Source organism: Gadus chalcogrammus, chromosome 11 (genome assembly GCF_026213295.1).
Source record: "Gadus chalcogrammus isolate NIFS_2021 chromosome 11, NIFS_Gcha_1.0, whole genome shotgun sequence".
Classification (NCBI taxonomy): domain Eukaryota; kingdom Metazoa; phylum Chordata; class Actinopteri; order Gadiformes; family Gadidae; genus Gadus; species Gadus chalcogrammus.
In genome coordinates, this window is record NC_079422.1 from 3929187 (window position 1) to 3944845 (window position 15659).

General features: G+C 44.7%; 3 protein-coding genes across 6 annotated transcripts in view; 2 read left to right on the forward strand and 1 right to left on the reverse strand.

Moving 5' to 3' along the window:
- The window catches only part of tuft1a (tuftelin 1a), a 13716-nt gene extending 10886 nt beyond the window's left edge, over positions 1-2830 (forward strand). Inside the window, exons 11-12 of the mRNA XM_056601800.1 lie at positions 149-243; positions 568-2830. Of these exons, the coding sequence (XP_056457775.1) occupies positions 149-243; positions 568-640 (168 nt within the window). The 3' untranslated portion in view covers positions 641-2830. The remainder of the gene's footprint in view (positions 1-148; positions 244-567) is intronic.
- c11h1orf43 (chromosome 11 C1orf43 homolog) lies at positions 1785-4917 on the reverse strand. The gene is made up of 7 exons (XM_056601801.1): positions 4673-4917; positions 4079-4180; positions 3825-3933; positions 3637-3690; positions 3356-3522; positions 3177-3235; positions 1785-3066 (listed from the first exon to the last, which is right to left on the reverse strand). The coding sequence occupies exons 1-7, from the start codon at positions 4733-4735 to the stop codon at positions 2847-2849; spliced, it is 774 nt and encodes a 257-aa protein (XP_056457776.1). The 5' UTR covers positions 4736-4917; the 3' UTR covers positions 1785-2846.
- A 2-nt stretch (positions 4918-4919) lies between these two features.
- si:dkey-92i15.4 (uncharacterized) lies at positions 4920-15444 on the forward strand. Of its 4 annotated transcripts, XM_056601797.1 has the most exons (8): positions 4920-5613; positions 5710-5763; positions 9150-12347; positions 13196-13388; positions 13898-13996; positions 14115-14364; positions 14509-14625; positions 15015-15444. In XM_056601797.1, the coding sequence occupies exons 3-8, from the start codon at positions 9571-9573 to the stop codon at positions 15176-15178; spliced, it is 3600 nt and encodes a 1199-aa protein (XP_056457772.1). In that variant the 5' UTR covers positions 4920-5613; positions 5710-5763; positions 9150-9570; the 3' UTR covers positions 15179-15444. The 4 variants fall into 4 exon arrangements, with proteins under 4 accessions (XP_056457772.1, XP_056457771.1, XP_056457774.1 ...); XM_056601796.1 differs by having other exon boundaries at positions 4920-5763; XM_056601799.1 differs by lacking the exons at positions 4920-5613; positions 5710-5763 and adding an exon at positions 7295-7381.
- Positions 15445-15659: the final 215 nt, after the last annotated feature.

The following is a 15659-nucleotide window of genomic DNA, read 5'->3' on the forward strand; positions in this document are numbered from 1 at the left end:
TAAACATTATTTTCTGTTGTTTCATTCACATTTTGATATTTACACATAAATATATACACAATACATATGACTTGTTAACTTTTGAAATGGAGTCTGTTGTGTCTGATTATGAAATGTGAATCCACCTTTGGTCCTGTGCTGGGTCTAGAACCGGGAGATGCATGACCAGATGGATTACTTCCTGGGAGAGCAAAGGTCAAATGCATATCTCTCAACAGAACGCAACCCCAGGATAGTGTACAGGTTAGCTCATGCTCACAGTCACATGTTTTACCGAAATTAATTTACTAACACACACACACACACACACACACACACATACACACACACACACACACACACACACACACACACACACACACACACACACACACACACACACACACACTCTCACACACACACACACACACACACACACACACACACACACACACACACACACACACACACACACACACACACACACACACACACACACACACACACTGACATTGGCAAACATAACTCTATAATTGTATTATTTATTCTACAATTCTTAAAAAACATATTATATTTCCCCCAATACAGCAAGCCAATAAAGCCAACGACTTCATCCAGCAAACCACTGCCGTTCATGAAAATCATCGAGATCAATTCCTGAATGCGGAGAGTTCATCAAAAACATGAAGATCAGAGCCTGGATGCATAGGGTACTGAGTGGAGGAGAACCGATGGGTTCCCAGCAGCTAACAAACGCCTAACAACCGATAACACCCTCAACGCAGCTCACACTAGTGGGTTCCTGCCTGTAATATTACAACACCAGTACATCCACCAAACACACACACTCATGCTCTCTGGGATACATCGCAAGGAGAGATTGATTGGAATAGGTACAAAAAAGGCATAATGTTGGTTCAGTGGTCTTCTGTTAAATATCTGTTCTGAATTAATGGTCTTGCATTGGACTGAATATGTTTATTTCAGTGTTCTCTTGATTGAGACATTTTTGTTGTTTTTGTGCGCAAAGAATGAAGGATATGTTTAAGTAAGGGGCGTGATGTGTCACTACAAAAGTACTTACATTAAACAATTTAACTGTAGCATATTGAAGTGCAGACTAACATGTAGGCTAGGTACCGGGGGACATGGGGCCTAGGCAGATATTGTATTGTATTTTTACACCAATAACTTAAGCCAATATTTGTGTACATGCAAGATCCTCAACACGACAACTCCTATTGTGAGGAACTAGAACCACTCGTAGGAGGAAGACGTGATCGTCCATGAAGTCCTTATGCGTTAAGCTTACTAACCTTTAGCTTAGTCTTTAGCCTGAATGAACCATTTCACCATTCGACCTGTCTCCAATGTCTCCAATACGGACTGGCTTAAATGATCCGGCTCACCATTTTATTATTTTGATAGACCCTTTTGAAGCCCAACGCAAGGCACTTTATTGTATTGTTAGTAGTATGCAGAAATAAAGATCAAGACATTGACGCGCTAATTATCTGACTTTTAGCAAGAACATTTCCCCTACAAAAGTCATATTTTCAATCAAATTCCTGAAGTTTCCTATCTGAGCTGATGTATTGTGTATATATTTAGTTTTTATTTATGTGATTTCACTTCAGACTTCTAACAAATGTGACCGTGAGCATTTTCTCTTTATAAATATATTTATAGAAAAGACAGCTTTTGTAGTTTGTGATAGGAAATTTTGGGTGCATTCTCTTTTACTTGTCATGTTTGATAAATTAAAATTAAAAAAAAATCCCCTTGGTAATTTTACTTTCTTTACTTAGTCTTTAAAGATGCCTCCATCGTGTGGTCACTCCATGCTTTGCATTCTGAGACTGTTGGACTCATTCTGGTCTGTTTAGTGCAACAATGAAATGTCATTATTGGTATTTTGGGACCCAAGTTATAGACACAATTCAGGAAGGGGACTTGGAATATAAAGTTGACAAACAGGTGGTTTTAATTAGCAAAGAAGGTCTAGGAATATTCACCAGCAGCAACTTCAGCATAGGTGAACGCAAGTATTTGGAAACACAATGTAACATTTCACAGTTCCTTTGCATATGGTACATGAATATTTTTGTATAATTATAAACCTTTATTAAATAAGCTTTAGCATGATTTACATAATCACAACATAAATAATATATTCCTGTACACCACTTATTTGACATGATTCCCAAAGAAACCCATTAGTCAGTTGACATAGTCCATATCTGAAAACCAGTGTGACATGTTGGTCTTCAAGTAGTATACATCCTATAGACACACAGACACAGACACATTCTCACAATGCAGTATGCATTGATAAACATAACAATTACGCTGTGAGAAGAGAATGAAAAGCATTTTATCTTAAATGAATAATTGGCTTTGTTATGGCTTTTGAAAGATTAACGCTAAGGGAAAGCAAGCAGGCTTTCATGACGTTGCAACAGAACATTTCTGCAAGATTGTTTAATGCAATTAACACTGATTGTCTCATAGCATTGCATAATATTTTGTTTGGCTAAATATTCATACACACCATCTATTCGGTTCACATATCATAACAATAATACTAAGTTAAGTTAATGTAAACAGAACCTTATCAGTGAACTGCAGTGCAATGCTTAGTTCAAACCAAAAGTGGTGTATTAATACTATAAGGCTGTATTAACACCATGAAGGGTGACCCCCCCACAGTAGTTCACTAAGGCAGTAGTAATACCTTCTCCACCAAAGGTGTGCATCCTGTTCTCCATCTCCAGACCAATAGGCACTTTCATCTAAGTGGTAGCGCGCTACAACATTGACTCTGACCTCCCACGGACCGCCACAGGAGGGTTCAAACAGAGTTCCGTTCAGGGCACACTTTCCAGCGCGTTGTAGTTGTCTTTGAAGCTCTTCAGCTCCAGGAAGTGCTTTGGCAGCTTGCTCCGCTGCTGGTGGGTCCCCGGCGCCATGAGGGCGCTGCTCTGGGTCGGAGGGTCAGAGGTCGCGGGCTCCGGGCTGTAGCTCAAGTCCCTTGCGGCAGACTGGTGATCCAGGTTCAGAGTGCTGCAGCTGGCAAAGGACTTCACACTGAGATGGAGACAAGAATGACATGGAAAATATAATGAATGGTTATTTGGCTCGACTGAAGATCCATGAGGGAGTAAAGGAGTTAGTGTAGAGTTGCTGCGGCCACTCACACAGAGGCCAGTTCAGTAAGAGCCTCCTGGTATTTCAAATACTCTGCCTGGCCAAACTCCTACGGATGAGAACCATGGACATGGAGCAGAAAAGAGTGAGCACATGGAACGATGTTCCCACCCAAAACATCCGATCCGTGCAATCCAAAATGTCTCGTATGGAGAAAGTGAGCGGTAACCTCCGGGCCGTGGCGTGCACAGTTGTACCCCTCCAGCACCCTGTCGATGAGCGGCCGGTTGGTGCTGCAGAAGAAGGAGTGGGAGTTGCGCAGCTCCAGCAGCCAGGTCCTGAAGCGCTTCCCTGTCACAGCCGTCGACGTACCGCCCAGTTCGTGGAAGGGGAAATCTATCAAACAATCAGAAGCGACAAAGTGAGGGTACAGCAATGCATCACCAACACAAAACACTGGTGCATCTGAAGCAGGAAGGAACAATACTAGTATGAAAGAGAACACCTCACCGGCGTCTCTGATGGCATCCAGAGCCCTCATCCTGTAGATGTAATCATAGCAACCTGCAACACACAAAGAGTGCTCTAGTAACATAGGATACACTGGAACACAAAGAGACTATTGGTCACTACACACACAGACACAGACACAGACACAGACACAGACACAGACACAGACACAGACACAGACAGCTCACCATTTTGTCCTCTGTATTTTAGTCTCTCATCGTCAGGAGAAATCAGACGAGGTTCAAACTGGATTTTCTGTACTTTATTTAGTTTGGCGTCTATTTCCTGCCTCAGGTCCTGTAAAGTGTCACTTGTCAATACACACATTGCCAAACCAGCATTTAGCCGGCATACTAACTACACATAGGGCTACATAAAACAATGCATTAAAGGGATTATAAATATAATTGTATAGAGTTAACATGATAGAGGTTGGCGTTACCTTTGGTGCGTTATGACCCAGAGGTACGTGCGGTCCTCTGCGAGTCTTCATAGCAAACCTCATGACTTGCCTCTTCACCAAGATAAACAGCAGAACAAACACCTTGAGGAAAAGCAAGAAATAGGGTACCAGTTTATGATAAAGTAACTAACTTATTAAGCATGGAGTGTAAATCCGTGTGACGATGCCGAGGGCATCCAAGCATACTGAGTGGAACAGGTGTAGCCTTTAGAGAGGTGAATGGTAAATGGACTGCATTTATACAGATCTTTCTAACAAGTGGCCACTCAAAGCGCCTTACATGCACACATTCACACACCGACGGCGGAGTCAACCATGCAAGGCGACAGCCAGGTCGTTGGGAGCAGTTAGGATGAGGTATCTTGCTCGGGGACACCTCGACCCTCGAACTACACACTAACTAGCAACCTTCTGGTTAAAAGTCAACCCGTTATACCTCCTGAGCCACATGCCGGTGCTATTACAGATAAAATTCAAGGGATTACACAACTGCTTGTATGCACTCGAGATTGAAAACATGACTTCAACTCAATTTTACAGATTGTTTCTTTCCATGTTCTTATTTAGACTCACCAGACTTCCATAGGCCATCACCAGCACTACGTTGACGCTGGACAGAGGCGAGTCAGGGCGCATTTTCAAATCCTTCCTTTAGATCTACAAACTTAAATAACCGCTATACTTTCATATCAACCACGTTTTCAACAATGAAATTTTACTAAATGATAAAAAAACATCGCTAAAACCGGAGACAACTTCAACCACAGTTTTGTTGACATCCGGGGCAATCACGTGACATGTCCTACACTTCCGCGTCTCTGCTGCCACCTGCTGATTAAATACGACCCTACTCCCCGAAACACTGCTGTGAAAAGGAAAATAACGAAGGATACCTTTGAAATTCGGCCCATATACACTAACTGGGAATTATGTGTTTGCCGACAGTATTGGTTAATGGGGAAGATGAATATAGCTTACATTTCACCACCACTTCCCCCACTTTATATTAAATGTAATCCATTGTACTCCAGGCTCCTCATATTCCTTCTGGATAATGATCATAATTGACTACAAACTTTTCATCACTGTGACCCCCGGCTACCAATAAGACTATCTTGAATCACATGATGATGGCTGGAGCATGGGGCCTCCACCCTTGGACTTCAAAGACGTCATAGTTCTGTGTGAACAAGGCAATTTGCATCTGCAGCTGAAACAGAGTGCAGCATTCTTATGTCTGAAATGCGGGTGGGTGTTTGAATGGGCTGCTACAGGAACACTTTGATCTGCTTCCAATACTTATCTCTGTCCTGAGAAGGCACCACACAACCATTGTCTGCTTGTTTGATTGGTTTGGATCATTGGACCGATGGATTGACAACATGGACTCTACTTATGGATCTGAGCTGGCCCACGACGTGAGGAGGTGGATATGGTTGGTCGCTTTGAAAGAGGAGGTTTCCACATGCATGGAGGCAAGGAAGCTGGTGCGGGCCTGGTTGAGGCTGTTAAAGGTCAATGATGGATGTTGAGGTTGGGTTGGGCTGATAACGCCACGTAACAGCAACTCAACATCTGTAACCCCAGCAGAACTTCCTGTGTGTCAACAGAAGGCGCAGACGCACTGCTGAGTGAGGCAAAACCAGAAGAGAAGACCAACTAGTGTGAGTATTAATACACTTTATCTGGTCTCACATCTCAGTTTGAATCCTGCTGTTTTTGTGACTGTTATTTTAATGTTTAAATCTTTTTGTCACTCTCTCTATGAGATTGGCTTTTCTATTTTTTTTATGGCTGCATGTAAATCTTCTTTATCCATAAAATGTTTGTTTTTTTAATCTCGTGAAACATGTTGCATGTCAATGTGGTGTGTGGTAGCGTATTGGGCCACAGCTTTCTTTTGATGTTGCCCAACATGTATATCCAACACTAGTTTCATAAACATAAACATAAACTCTACTATAGGTCAAAAGGGAATACTTAAAGAGACACTGTGTAAAAATTACTCCCATCTAGTGGTACAATTGTATATTGCATTCAAACTAATAGTGCTCGCTTGTTCAAAAACTACGGTGGGCAGTATGTGCCAAGAAGCTGTGTCATGACATCCAATACTACCTCATCGAGTCATTCAAGTGATGATGAGGTTCGTTATTTCAAACAAATTTCAAACTGCATTGATTCATTAGTGTAAGATAATGATGTATGAGTAATTATTCCTCGAGCAAGATAGTGTATTATTTCAGTCATCATTCACGCTGGCTCAGAGTGCAAACCCTAACCCTGTACCACGTAGTGCTTTTTGTCCCTCTCGGCAGTTCATAGACCGGAAGAACATGGAAGCCTCCATGAAGCTTACCCGTCCTATGTAACTACATATTAATTATTCTTCGCTCAGGAGGATAAGTGAGATTTTTGGCAGAGATAATTTTACACCAATGAGGACTTACTTATGAATGAATATGTAGATTTGAGGTAATAAATGACTTAAAATATTACACAGTGTCCTTTAATAGTGTACCTGTTCTGCAAGTTTAGTAGAGAGTATGCATGACTAATAGATAAACAATGTAATATATGTCCTTAGGCAGTTTCATTTTGACAAGAGGTTGGCGTCATGATTCTGGTGGGTTGGCAGAAACTATTGTATGACAGTGCTTGTTATTACCCCTATATGTGGTATCCCTTCAGCCCTTTGGATTTCTACATAGAGGGCAGGTAACCGGACTCTAGTCTTTCTCGTCTACTGGCTGGCTTACAGATTCGCTCCTAGTGTTTAAATTAGCTCTAACCCTAGCTTGGCCATGAACACTTTTCACGCATTAGCTGGGCATATATGTGCCTGGCTTTTGTGTTATTGTTTTCATAAATGTGTGTGTGTGTGTGTGTGTGTGTGTGTGTGTGTGTGTGTGTGTGTGTGTGTGTGTGTGTGTGTGTGTGTGTGTGTGTGTGTGTGTGTGTGTTTTTGTGTGTACATGCATGCTTTTATGTTGACTGAGAGTGACACATGACACATTGTTCGTGTGGAATGCAACCCTATGAGAAGAAGACATAAACAATGGAAGAGGTGGAGAGAGGAACAGAAGGAACAGAAGAGAGAGAGAAGGCAAGAGAGGGCGAGACACAGTGGAGGAGAGGAAAAACCAGTGTGGCAGGTTTACGTCACTGTACAGCATTCATCACGTAGGCCTGATGGACGGAAAAGGCGCGGCACGGACAGGGGGCCCGACGTTCCTCATGTTGTGTTCTGCTTGAGCCCAGCGCTACGGTGCGCCACCAGAGGTAGAACCCCCCCCCCATAGAGCTTCTGCATAGTGCCTGTCGAAATCAGCCGGTTTGCATGTACCGTGTGTTTGTGTTTGTGTTTGCTTTTAGGTGTGTTTGCCTGCATGTCAGTGTGTGTGCATGTCTGTGTCTGTGAGTGTGTGTATGTGTGTGTGTGTTTTATTTGTCCGTGCATATTCTTTGGTGTGTTTAAGTTTAAGTGTGTGTGTGGGTGTATGTGTATGTGTGTGTTAGCTAAAGGAGAGACGTGTGTGTGTGCGTGCGTGCGTGTGTGTGTGAATGTTTGTTTGTTTGTTTCTGTGTGCATGTGCTTATTCATGTGTGTGTTTAAGTATGTATACACTTAAGCCTGTGTGTGTGTATGTGTGTGCGTGTGTGTGTGTGTGTGTGTTTGTGTGTGTGTGTGTGTGTGTGCGTGCGTGCGTGTGTGTGTGAATGTTTGTTTGTTTGTTTCTGTGTGCATGTGCTTATTCATGTGTGTGTTTAAGTATGTATACACTTAAGCCTGTGTGTGTGTATGTGTGTGCGTGTGTGTGTGTGTGTGTGTGTGTGTGTGTGTGTGTGTGTGTGTGTGTGTGTGTGTGTGTGTGTGTGTGTGTGTGTGTGTGTGTGTGTGTGTGTGTGTGTGTTATTTCTCTCTCTGTACATCTGTTCATACTAAGGCCAAAGGAAATGTGACGGTGTTGCCCTGGTAACCCAGATGGGAGGCTTTGTGCCTTAGCCAGGCAGGTGTGTCTGTAAGTTGACACTCGCATGCGACAGTGAGTGCCAGCAGCTCCCAGCTCAAAAACACTGTCAGGTAGGACGAGAGAGGACATCATATGGCACCCTGTAGATGACGGTTGGTTACTCTTCTCTTACCTCTGCTTCTCTCTCCTGTGTAGATGGCAGTATTTTGTTTTTGCTCCTTCAGATGAATGTTGTAATCGATTGCTGGGATAACTAGGGTTGTATTTATTAAGTGATCTGGAGGATCTATCAATATAACTTTGTTGCTTCTTCCCCTGACAGGTATTACTGTTTAATATGTAATTGTTTGAATGTGCATATGTGGGTTTTGCATAATGGCTCATTAATCATCAGTAATATCTCGCTTTAAGTGGCTATCCATTGGAATGCAAATCCATTCCACTTCCGAGCTATAACTTTATATTCTTGGGGGAAGAACAGAGATCCTTTGTTTTTAGGCATTTTCAGTCGGTCATATTTGTTAATGAGAGGAAAATAACATATGCTGATACACATAGTTTCTGCCTCGAGGATTGCTGCAGAGTAAGTTCTTCCAGTTTTTCAATCAGAAGAGTGTGACATGTAGCAGAGAGTATGTTACTTGTGTAAACAACCGTTTGTGACCTATGTGTATGAGTAAGAGCATTGTTGCTCTGGACTGAAGACAGTCATTGAGTCTATTGAGAACCTATTACACATGATGAGATACCTGAGGGAGGTTGGTTTAGTTTTCACCACCAATCCTCTTTTTCCTCTCTTTATCCTATTTTTCCACTTCATCATTCTGATTTCTTCTTTACAAGCCATAATTTCCTAAATCTTAATTCATTTCTTCCCATTGCAGATATTGTTTAATATTATTCTCCTTTCTATTTTCTTTAGTTTCTGTCATCACACATTTGTTTTTGCTTCAACTGCCGCTTTTAAACCAATCCACAGTACTGTTTGGCTGCATAACCACAATCCACCAAGCACAACATTCCAGCCCAATCCCAGTAACAAACTTTATATTTGTGTGTTTCTTGTGATTGTGCAGGCATTGAAGGCTGTTGTCCGAAGTCATCTATGCCAATGAGGATTCAACAGATCAGTATCTTAAACCTGGAAAGACAAAACACCAAACTCTTCAGAAGAGGATACCAGAGAAGCCCTTTTTGTTGTTTTACCGCAGAAGGGGAAAGAGCATCCACAGTGTCACTGGAATTCCATGGTGGTTGAAATCATACGTGCCCAAGTGTGCAGCTACTCTTGGTAACTTTTGAAAGACAATTATAAGAGTGCTGCTGCCCTGGCACTCTGTCAACTGTCTATGCCCTTGGAATATTGGCTCATGACAACACAAACTGAGTGGAGAGCAGACGCAGGCTCACATACAGCCCAACCCTGAGGAGCAGCATTTACTACTTCCCAGTGTTATTTGTTATTACCCCACAGGGAGTAATAACAATTTTTTCTTTATGCTTCCGGACATGGACATGCCTCTGCTCTCCAATCCTGTGAGTGAGTACAATAAGAGGGAGACTGGAGCCCATGTCATAGTTGACTCTGAAAGTGCTCTCTTCTACAGACTCACGCGCAGTGCAGGCAACAAGAGAGTCATGCCAGCAGACAAGTACCGGAGCCACAATAAGTATTTTACTGAGAGGGACGACCCAATCCCTGGCATGAACAGGCAAGATCACATCCTTTGTAGAAATCCAGCCTGGCCTGCCAATCGATCTGGTATCGTTACTGTAAGCGCGGACAGGCAAACATTGTCGTCTGACTTGATAAGCCAGAATTACTCTGAAAGCCAGGCACCTTGCGTACGGGGAAGGACTGAGTGGAGGAGGGATTTCCTACCAAGCAGGAGCAGAAGCTTGGACTGGAGGGAAGCAGTCCCCTGCCCGGCCCAGGCCTCAAGGACCGGACCTCTGACACTTACTTCAGGTTACCAAGCAGGCCTGGTTAGCAACAGGTCCGGGAGTTTGGAGAGAGGAGGCCCCAGAGACAGAGCCAGAGCCATGGTCACTGGGGGCCGTGTCATGGCAAGAGCCAATTCTCTTAACTCTGGCGGTTTGGCCAATGGCCATGGAGAGAGAATCTCAGTGGGAAGAAATCTAGAACCAAGAAGGGGACTTTCGGGCTATGCTATGGAGAAATGTGAATGGGGCCAATCTCTCCCCGTCAGGATAGGAGGAGGCCAGAGTATCTGGGAGAGAATTGAGAAGCTCTACCCCTCCCAGGAGCCCAGTAAAACTAAGGGATTTGTTCGTACGAAGTGCCTATCAATCCCTATTGGAGACTGGCCACTGTATGGTGGAGAAGGACGTCCCACTACAGCTAGAGGCGAGGCATTGAGCCCTAATTCCTCTTCCTCCATGGATAACCCTACTACCTATCAAAGTCGACTGTGCTATGAGGGGGGATCAGGGGGGACGTTCCCTAGATGTTTCTCAAGGGGAGCAACAAGCAGCCTTGAGTTACAGCAAAACGGTAAATCCTCTTCATCATCACCTGATAGTAAAAGCTCAAGCTTCAATTCAGAAGAGTCGATACCTTCAGTGTCTCCAGTGCCAGATTATACTTGGAGGAGAACCTCAGGGAGGCAGTGGCAGAGTATGCTCCTAGAGGGACGTAGCGTTCAGTGGGACAGAGGCACAAAACAGTTAGGCACCAGGTCTCTGGACAGACGCACAGCCAATTTCACTAAGACGTGGGCTGTGCAAGAAGCGGGACTTGTGCCCTGTGCCATCAGACAACCACAACCTCCCCTAGAGGAGGAGTCTTCAGTTCCCTCCCCGAACGAGCCCGGACATACGGATGGGAGGGCAGGGAGGAGTGAGGAGGAGAATGGGACAGCAGACGCCGTTGAAGGCAGAGGTGGTGTGGAAACAGCAGGCGGGACAAGCCACAGAGTGAGCAGCGCTGAGCTGAGAATGAGGTCAACGGAACCAGAAGAAGAAAAGAAAAGAAAAGAGATGCAGAGTGATGCCAGAATGCTTGGAGAGAAAATGACAGACAGGGAAGGAAATGGAGCAGTGGAAAGTAGCAGCGTGGCCGAGGACGTGTTTGACTCAGGCGCTCCACACATCGCCTTCGGACCCACGGTGAAGAAGGCAGCGCCTCAGAAGCTGATCATTCCCTCGGCGGCCAGCGTGAGGAATAAGATCCACCAGTTTGAGAGTCTGAGTCAGAGAGCTGTGGGCTCCGCCGCCGGCCAGTTCCCCAAGCCCACCAGGACCTTCTCCGTTCCAGTCCAGCCCAGTTGGGTCAGTGAGGGGGTGAGAAGGAGTGCATCAGAAAAAGCGTTGAGCAGGCTCAAGGGAAAGAGGGAGGAGGTTGGAGAGGGGACAAGGTATGAGGATAAAAGGAGAGAGGAGGAAGAAAACATATCAGAGGGCAGCTCAGGGAGACGCAGACAAGGGAGTCTGGACAGGATTCAAAGTGAGAATCAAGAGAAGTCTCAAGTTGCACAGAGAAGCTTGAACCAGAGGTTTGAATTTATGGAGGAGGTAGGAAAAGGAATAAACAGCAGAGATGTTGACGTCGTTGAAAGCAGAGACGTGGAGGTTTTTGGTAAATATTCAATGCCAAAGAATGAAATGGAGATCCCTTTGAACAGACACGCCAGAAGCAAATTATACATAGATGAGACAGATGTCTGCAAAGCCAGGCCAAGTAGGGGAGATGCTACCTCCACTCTTACATTAAACCTTCTTCATCACCTTGACCCCTCCCTCAGGAGTCCAGAGCTAATGGGGGATCAGAACCAATCTATCTTAGGCATGTCTTCCGATGTCGGCGACGGGGACAATACTCCGACCAACATTCCCCTGGACTGGCCTTTCCTCTCACACCACCCACTGCCAGGACATTCCAGTCCCACTAGCACCACCACCATTGATGGACAAGATGAGAGAGGTTACATTGCCTCTGAAATCTATGAGCAGACACATTCAACACCAGAGCCAAGCCCATACAGGAGCCTCGTGGATCTGGCCCCTCCTGTCGCCACGGATCCCCATCGCAAGGGGAAGAAACGGAACGAGGACCTGAAAGCCTGGGTGGCCAGCGTGAACCAGAAGATTGAGGGCTGGAGCGACGATGATGAGGAGTATGATGATGATGATGATGATGATGATGATGGCACAGAGAAAGGTGATGATTCCAACTATGATTCAGACTCGGCAGACTCCTCATTGACTATAACCAGTAACATGAGCCAATCGGATCGCAGGAGCTTCTCTGTGAGGTTGGTTGACAAAGCATTATTATTACCGACCAACCTAACTTGCCTAGCTATTTTGCTTTCGCATGCTTTTAGGATTCATATGCTAGGGCTGGCCTTTAAGGATAATTTGGGGATCATAAGACCTGCACCTTATTTTCCTAATGATCATAATAGGTGACTAATCAACAATTGTTGACGTTGGTCCATATTGTTCGAGAACGCTTCACTCACCTGCCACAAAATGTGCTGCAAGATAACTCTTAGGGGAAATATCCCCCGCCTTGAGGAATCATGTGTTTGCAACTGACAGGGTCACATTATTATGATATAAGTGTCTGACAACATTATGGAAAGGACCCCTACAGAGAAAAACTTTTGTCATTGTATTTTTTTATCATTTTATTATCATGCCCAACCAAGTTTTGCTCAAGTAGAAGTCTCACTACTACTATAGAGTAAAGAGTTGTAAAGAACTAGTAAAGAACTGTGGAAACGAGTGTTGGAGAGAGGAGTGTTGGCCGGAATGTTTTGTGTAGGACAACAGCAAGCATGGCTTAGTGGCGTATTCACCCAGAGGTTTGGCGGAAGGAGGCTCGAGGATATCCGAGCATGACTCCTCATTGACCGTTACTTGGTTAGACTCAATAACAAACAAAATAAAAAAATCTGGATAAAGCAAAGGGCATGAATTTGGCCGAGGCCTGATTTAAGAAAGGAAAATAATTTTCTTTGTAGTTGCATTTATCTTCAACAGGTAGAGCATGGCATTAACACTGTTAACTATGTGCACAGAATTGTGGACTCAAGTGTCTACCAAAGGGCATAGACAGTGTGCTCTGCATCCGACTCACCCCCTTCCCCTGCCACAGCCTTGCAGACCTGTGTAACTTCGGCGGAGTGGACTACGAGTCCGGGAGTGAGAGTCAGGGGTGTCTCCCCGGGCGTCGCTCGGCCTCCCTGAGTTCCGACACCTCGGCATTCTCCTGCGTGTCAGTGATGCCCACCGAGGAGCTGGACCGCCTCCTGGCTGACGTCAGGAGCCTGGACGAGGACTCTCTGCAGGTAGCAGCACAGGGTTGGGAAGGAGGGGCCGGGTCCGAGGCCTCAGAGATGTTAAGGGACATTACGGATGATGCAATCCACATAGCCGTCTCTCCTGGCTTCATTACAACATTACAAATATAATTTGTAGAAATTACTTTGTAGCTGATTCTGCTGAAGAGCGTGTGTGTGCATTGGTCAACCCCTCGCCACGAATGTAAATGCTGCTAGCGGTTTGTGATGCTGCTGCTAAAGTTCGACTGCTACTAAAGTGCTACTGCTTATTTTTTACTTTCATGACAAGGGTTCAATCCCTCATCCAAAGGACTTAAGCAGGATCGCTAATACTATGTCTTTTCGGCAAATGATATTGGTCACAGATGTTTTAAGCATATGACCGTTAGGGAGATTCTCCCTCTTTAGATCATTTCAACACCATTCTGTTTTCCTTCATCATGTCCATTGGATGCACAAAAGGATACGTTGAGGGTTTGATGTCAACCTGCCTGTCTACCTCTCTACCTGTGTAGAACTACAACGACGTGGTGGTGGTGGTCCTCCATAAGGACATCGGAGTAGGGCTGGGTTTCAGCATGGCAGGAGGAGCAGACCAGAACAAGCCAATCACGGTAAGGAAAACAAAAAGAAACACTTATTACTTGGGTTGTGTAGTTGTGGGTATTGAGGTTTGTGTGTGTGTGCCACCTGTGTCCTAATCTCTTCTATTGGGTCCCATCTTTTCTCCAGGTGCACAAAGTATTCCCCCTTGGGGCTGCAGCCCAGGAGGGCTCCATGCGGGCTGGTTACCAGGTCCTGTCCATCAACGGCACAACCCTCTGTGGCTCGGGACACTGGGAGGCCACCCGGACCCTGAGGAAGGCCAAGATCCGGGGGATGGGGGTGGTGGTCCTGAAGAGAAGAGGGGTCCTTGCTCCCTCTGCAGGAAGAGAGGGGGTGGATGAGCTAGACAGTGCTCTGGTTCAATCCAGAGACCCAGGTAAGAAGGGTGCATCCTGCATCATTTATGCCTTTACATCACTTCACAAGGGATAATGATAACTCTTGCTCTGAAGACCTAATGTGTGATAGGTCTACTTGGCTGTTTTTAACTTGGCTGTGTGTGCGTCTGATTTTCTACCAGGTCAGCGTGTGTGTGTTCAGTTGGAAAAGCAGAGCAGGGACCTGGGGTTCAGCCTGGAGGGCGGAGTGGGCTCCAGCCTTGGGGACAAGCCGCTCAGCATACAGAAGGTCTTTCAGGGTGAGTCGTCATCAGTCTCCATATTCCCTCGTACTATCCCCTTAGAATCTCTCACAGAGACACCATGCGGCCATCGGTTGTTTGTTTGTTGGCGGAAAGGAGAAGCGCACACATTATTAACTGTGTAATGTCTCATTACAGTCCACGATATATTTAAGTTCAAGTAAATGCCACTCAATGAAACAATTCCTGAAACTTTCATGTTCATTATTTAATCAATGTATTTAATGGAATAATCCAGGCTTAAAAACTATCATAAACTACAGAAATTGAGCTCTCTAGATGCAGAATACTACAAAGTAAATGCTGCACTAATTGGTCAAATATGACCTGGGGTGCATTGTACTTTAACAATAGACAATCCTTGATGATCCCCTTTGTGTTTTAAGGGGGTCCAGCTAGTCAGGTGCTTCCTGGGGACGAGGTGGTGGAGATTAATGGTGTGGACACCACAGGAATGAGACGCCTACAGGTCTGGACCTTCATCAAGAACCTGCCCCCTGGCCCTGTGGATGTTATACTGCGCCGTCCTTTAACGACATTGCATACATAAAGGTGGATGTATCCTGGGTATCACGGCATCTTCACTTTTGCTTACTTTCCGGGCAGCGATGCAAGACCATGTGCCTTAAAGACTGTCACCAGTAACAAGTAGGCTTGGTCCTCCTACCAGCCACACTATTTTAGAAGGAATTAAGACAGGAGTGAAGGAGAAGCAGAAGGGACGATGAAGGAAGGCATATTGTCAACAACAAAGCACTGAAGAAAAAGCCTCTTAGACTATGGATCACTGTTACAAAGGATGTAATATATTGTGAATAGAAGACAAAATATGTTTAAAAACTATTGTGTGCACTTAATAAATCCTAAATTAAGCAAACATTGTTGATGCTTGTGTTTAATTACAATTATAAAACATAGATCCAATAGGGGTTCATATATTAAATAAAAGGTCATGGATTTGGATGGATATGGATCAAGGCAGTGAAATGAAAGCATCCAGTTTCGGTTTTGGACTGTTAACAGACATGAGA

Bases quoted from the DNA above. Each gene is read 5' to 3' on its own strand.
- c11h1orf43 (XM_056601801.1), bottom strand. From the start codon at position 4,735: ATGCGCCCTGACTCGCCTCTGTCCAGCGTCAACGTAGTGCTGGTGATG. The intron at 3,691-3,824 runs GTGAGCTGTCTG...TGTGTGTTGCAG, and splicing joins AAAATACAGAGGACAAAATG to GTTGCTATGATTACATCTAC. The intron at 3,236-3,355 runs GTTACCGCTCAC...TCTCATCCGTAG, and splicing joins GTGCACGCCACGGCCCGGAG to GAGTTTGGCCAGGCAGAGTA.
- si:dkey-92i15.4 (XM_056601796.1), top strand. From the start codon at position 9,571: ATGCTTCCGGACATGGACATGCCTCTGCTCTCCAATCCTGTGAGTGAG. The intron at 13,997-14,114 runs GTAAGGAAAACA...TCTTTTCTCCAG, and splicing joins ACCAGAACAAGCCAATCACG to GTGCACAAAGTATTCCCCCT. The intron at 14,626-15,014 runs GTGAGTCGTCAT...TTGTGTTTTAAG, and splicing joins CATACAGAAGGTCTTTCAGG to GGGGTCCAGCTAGTCAGGTG.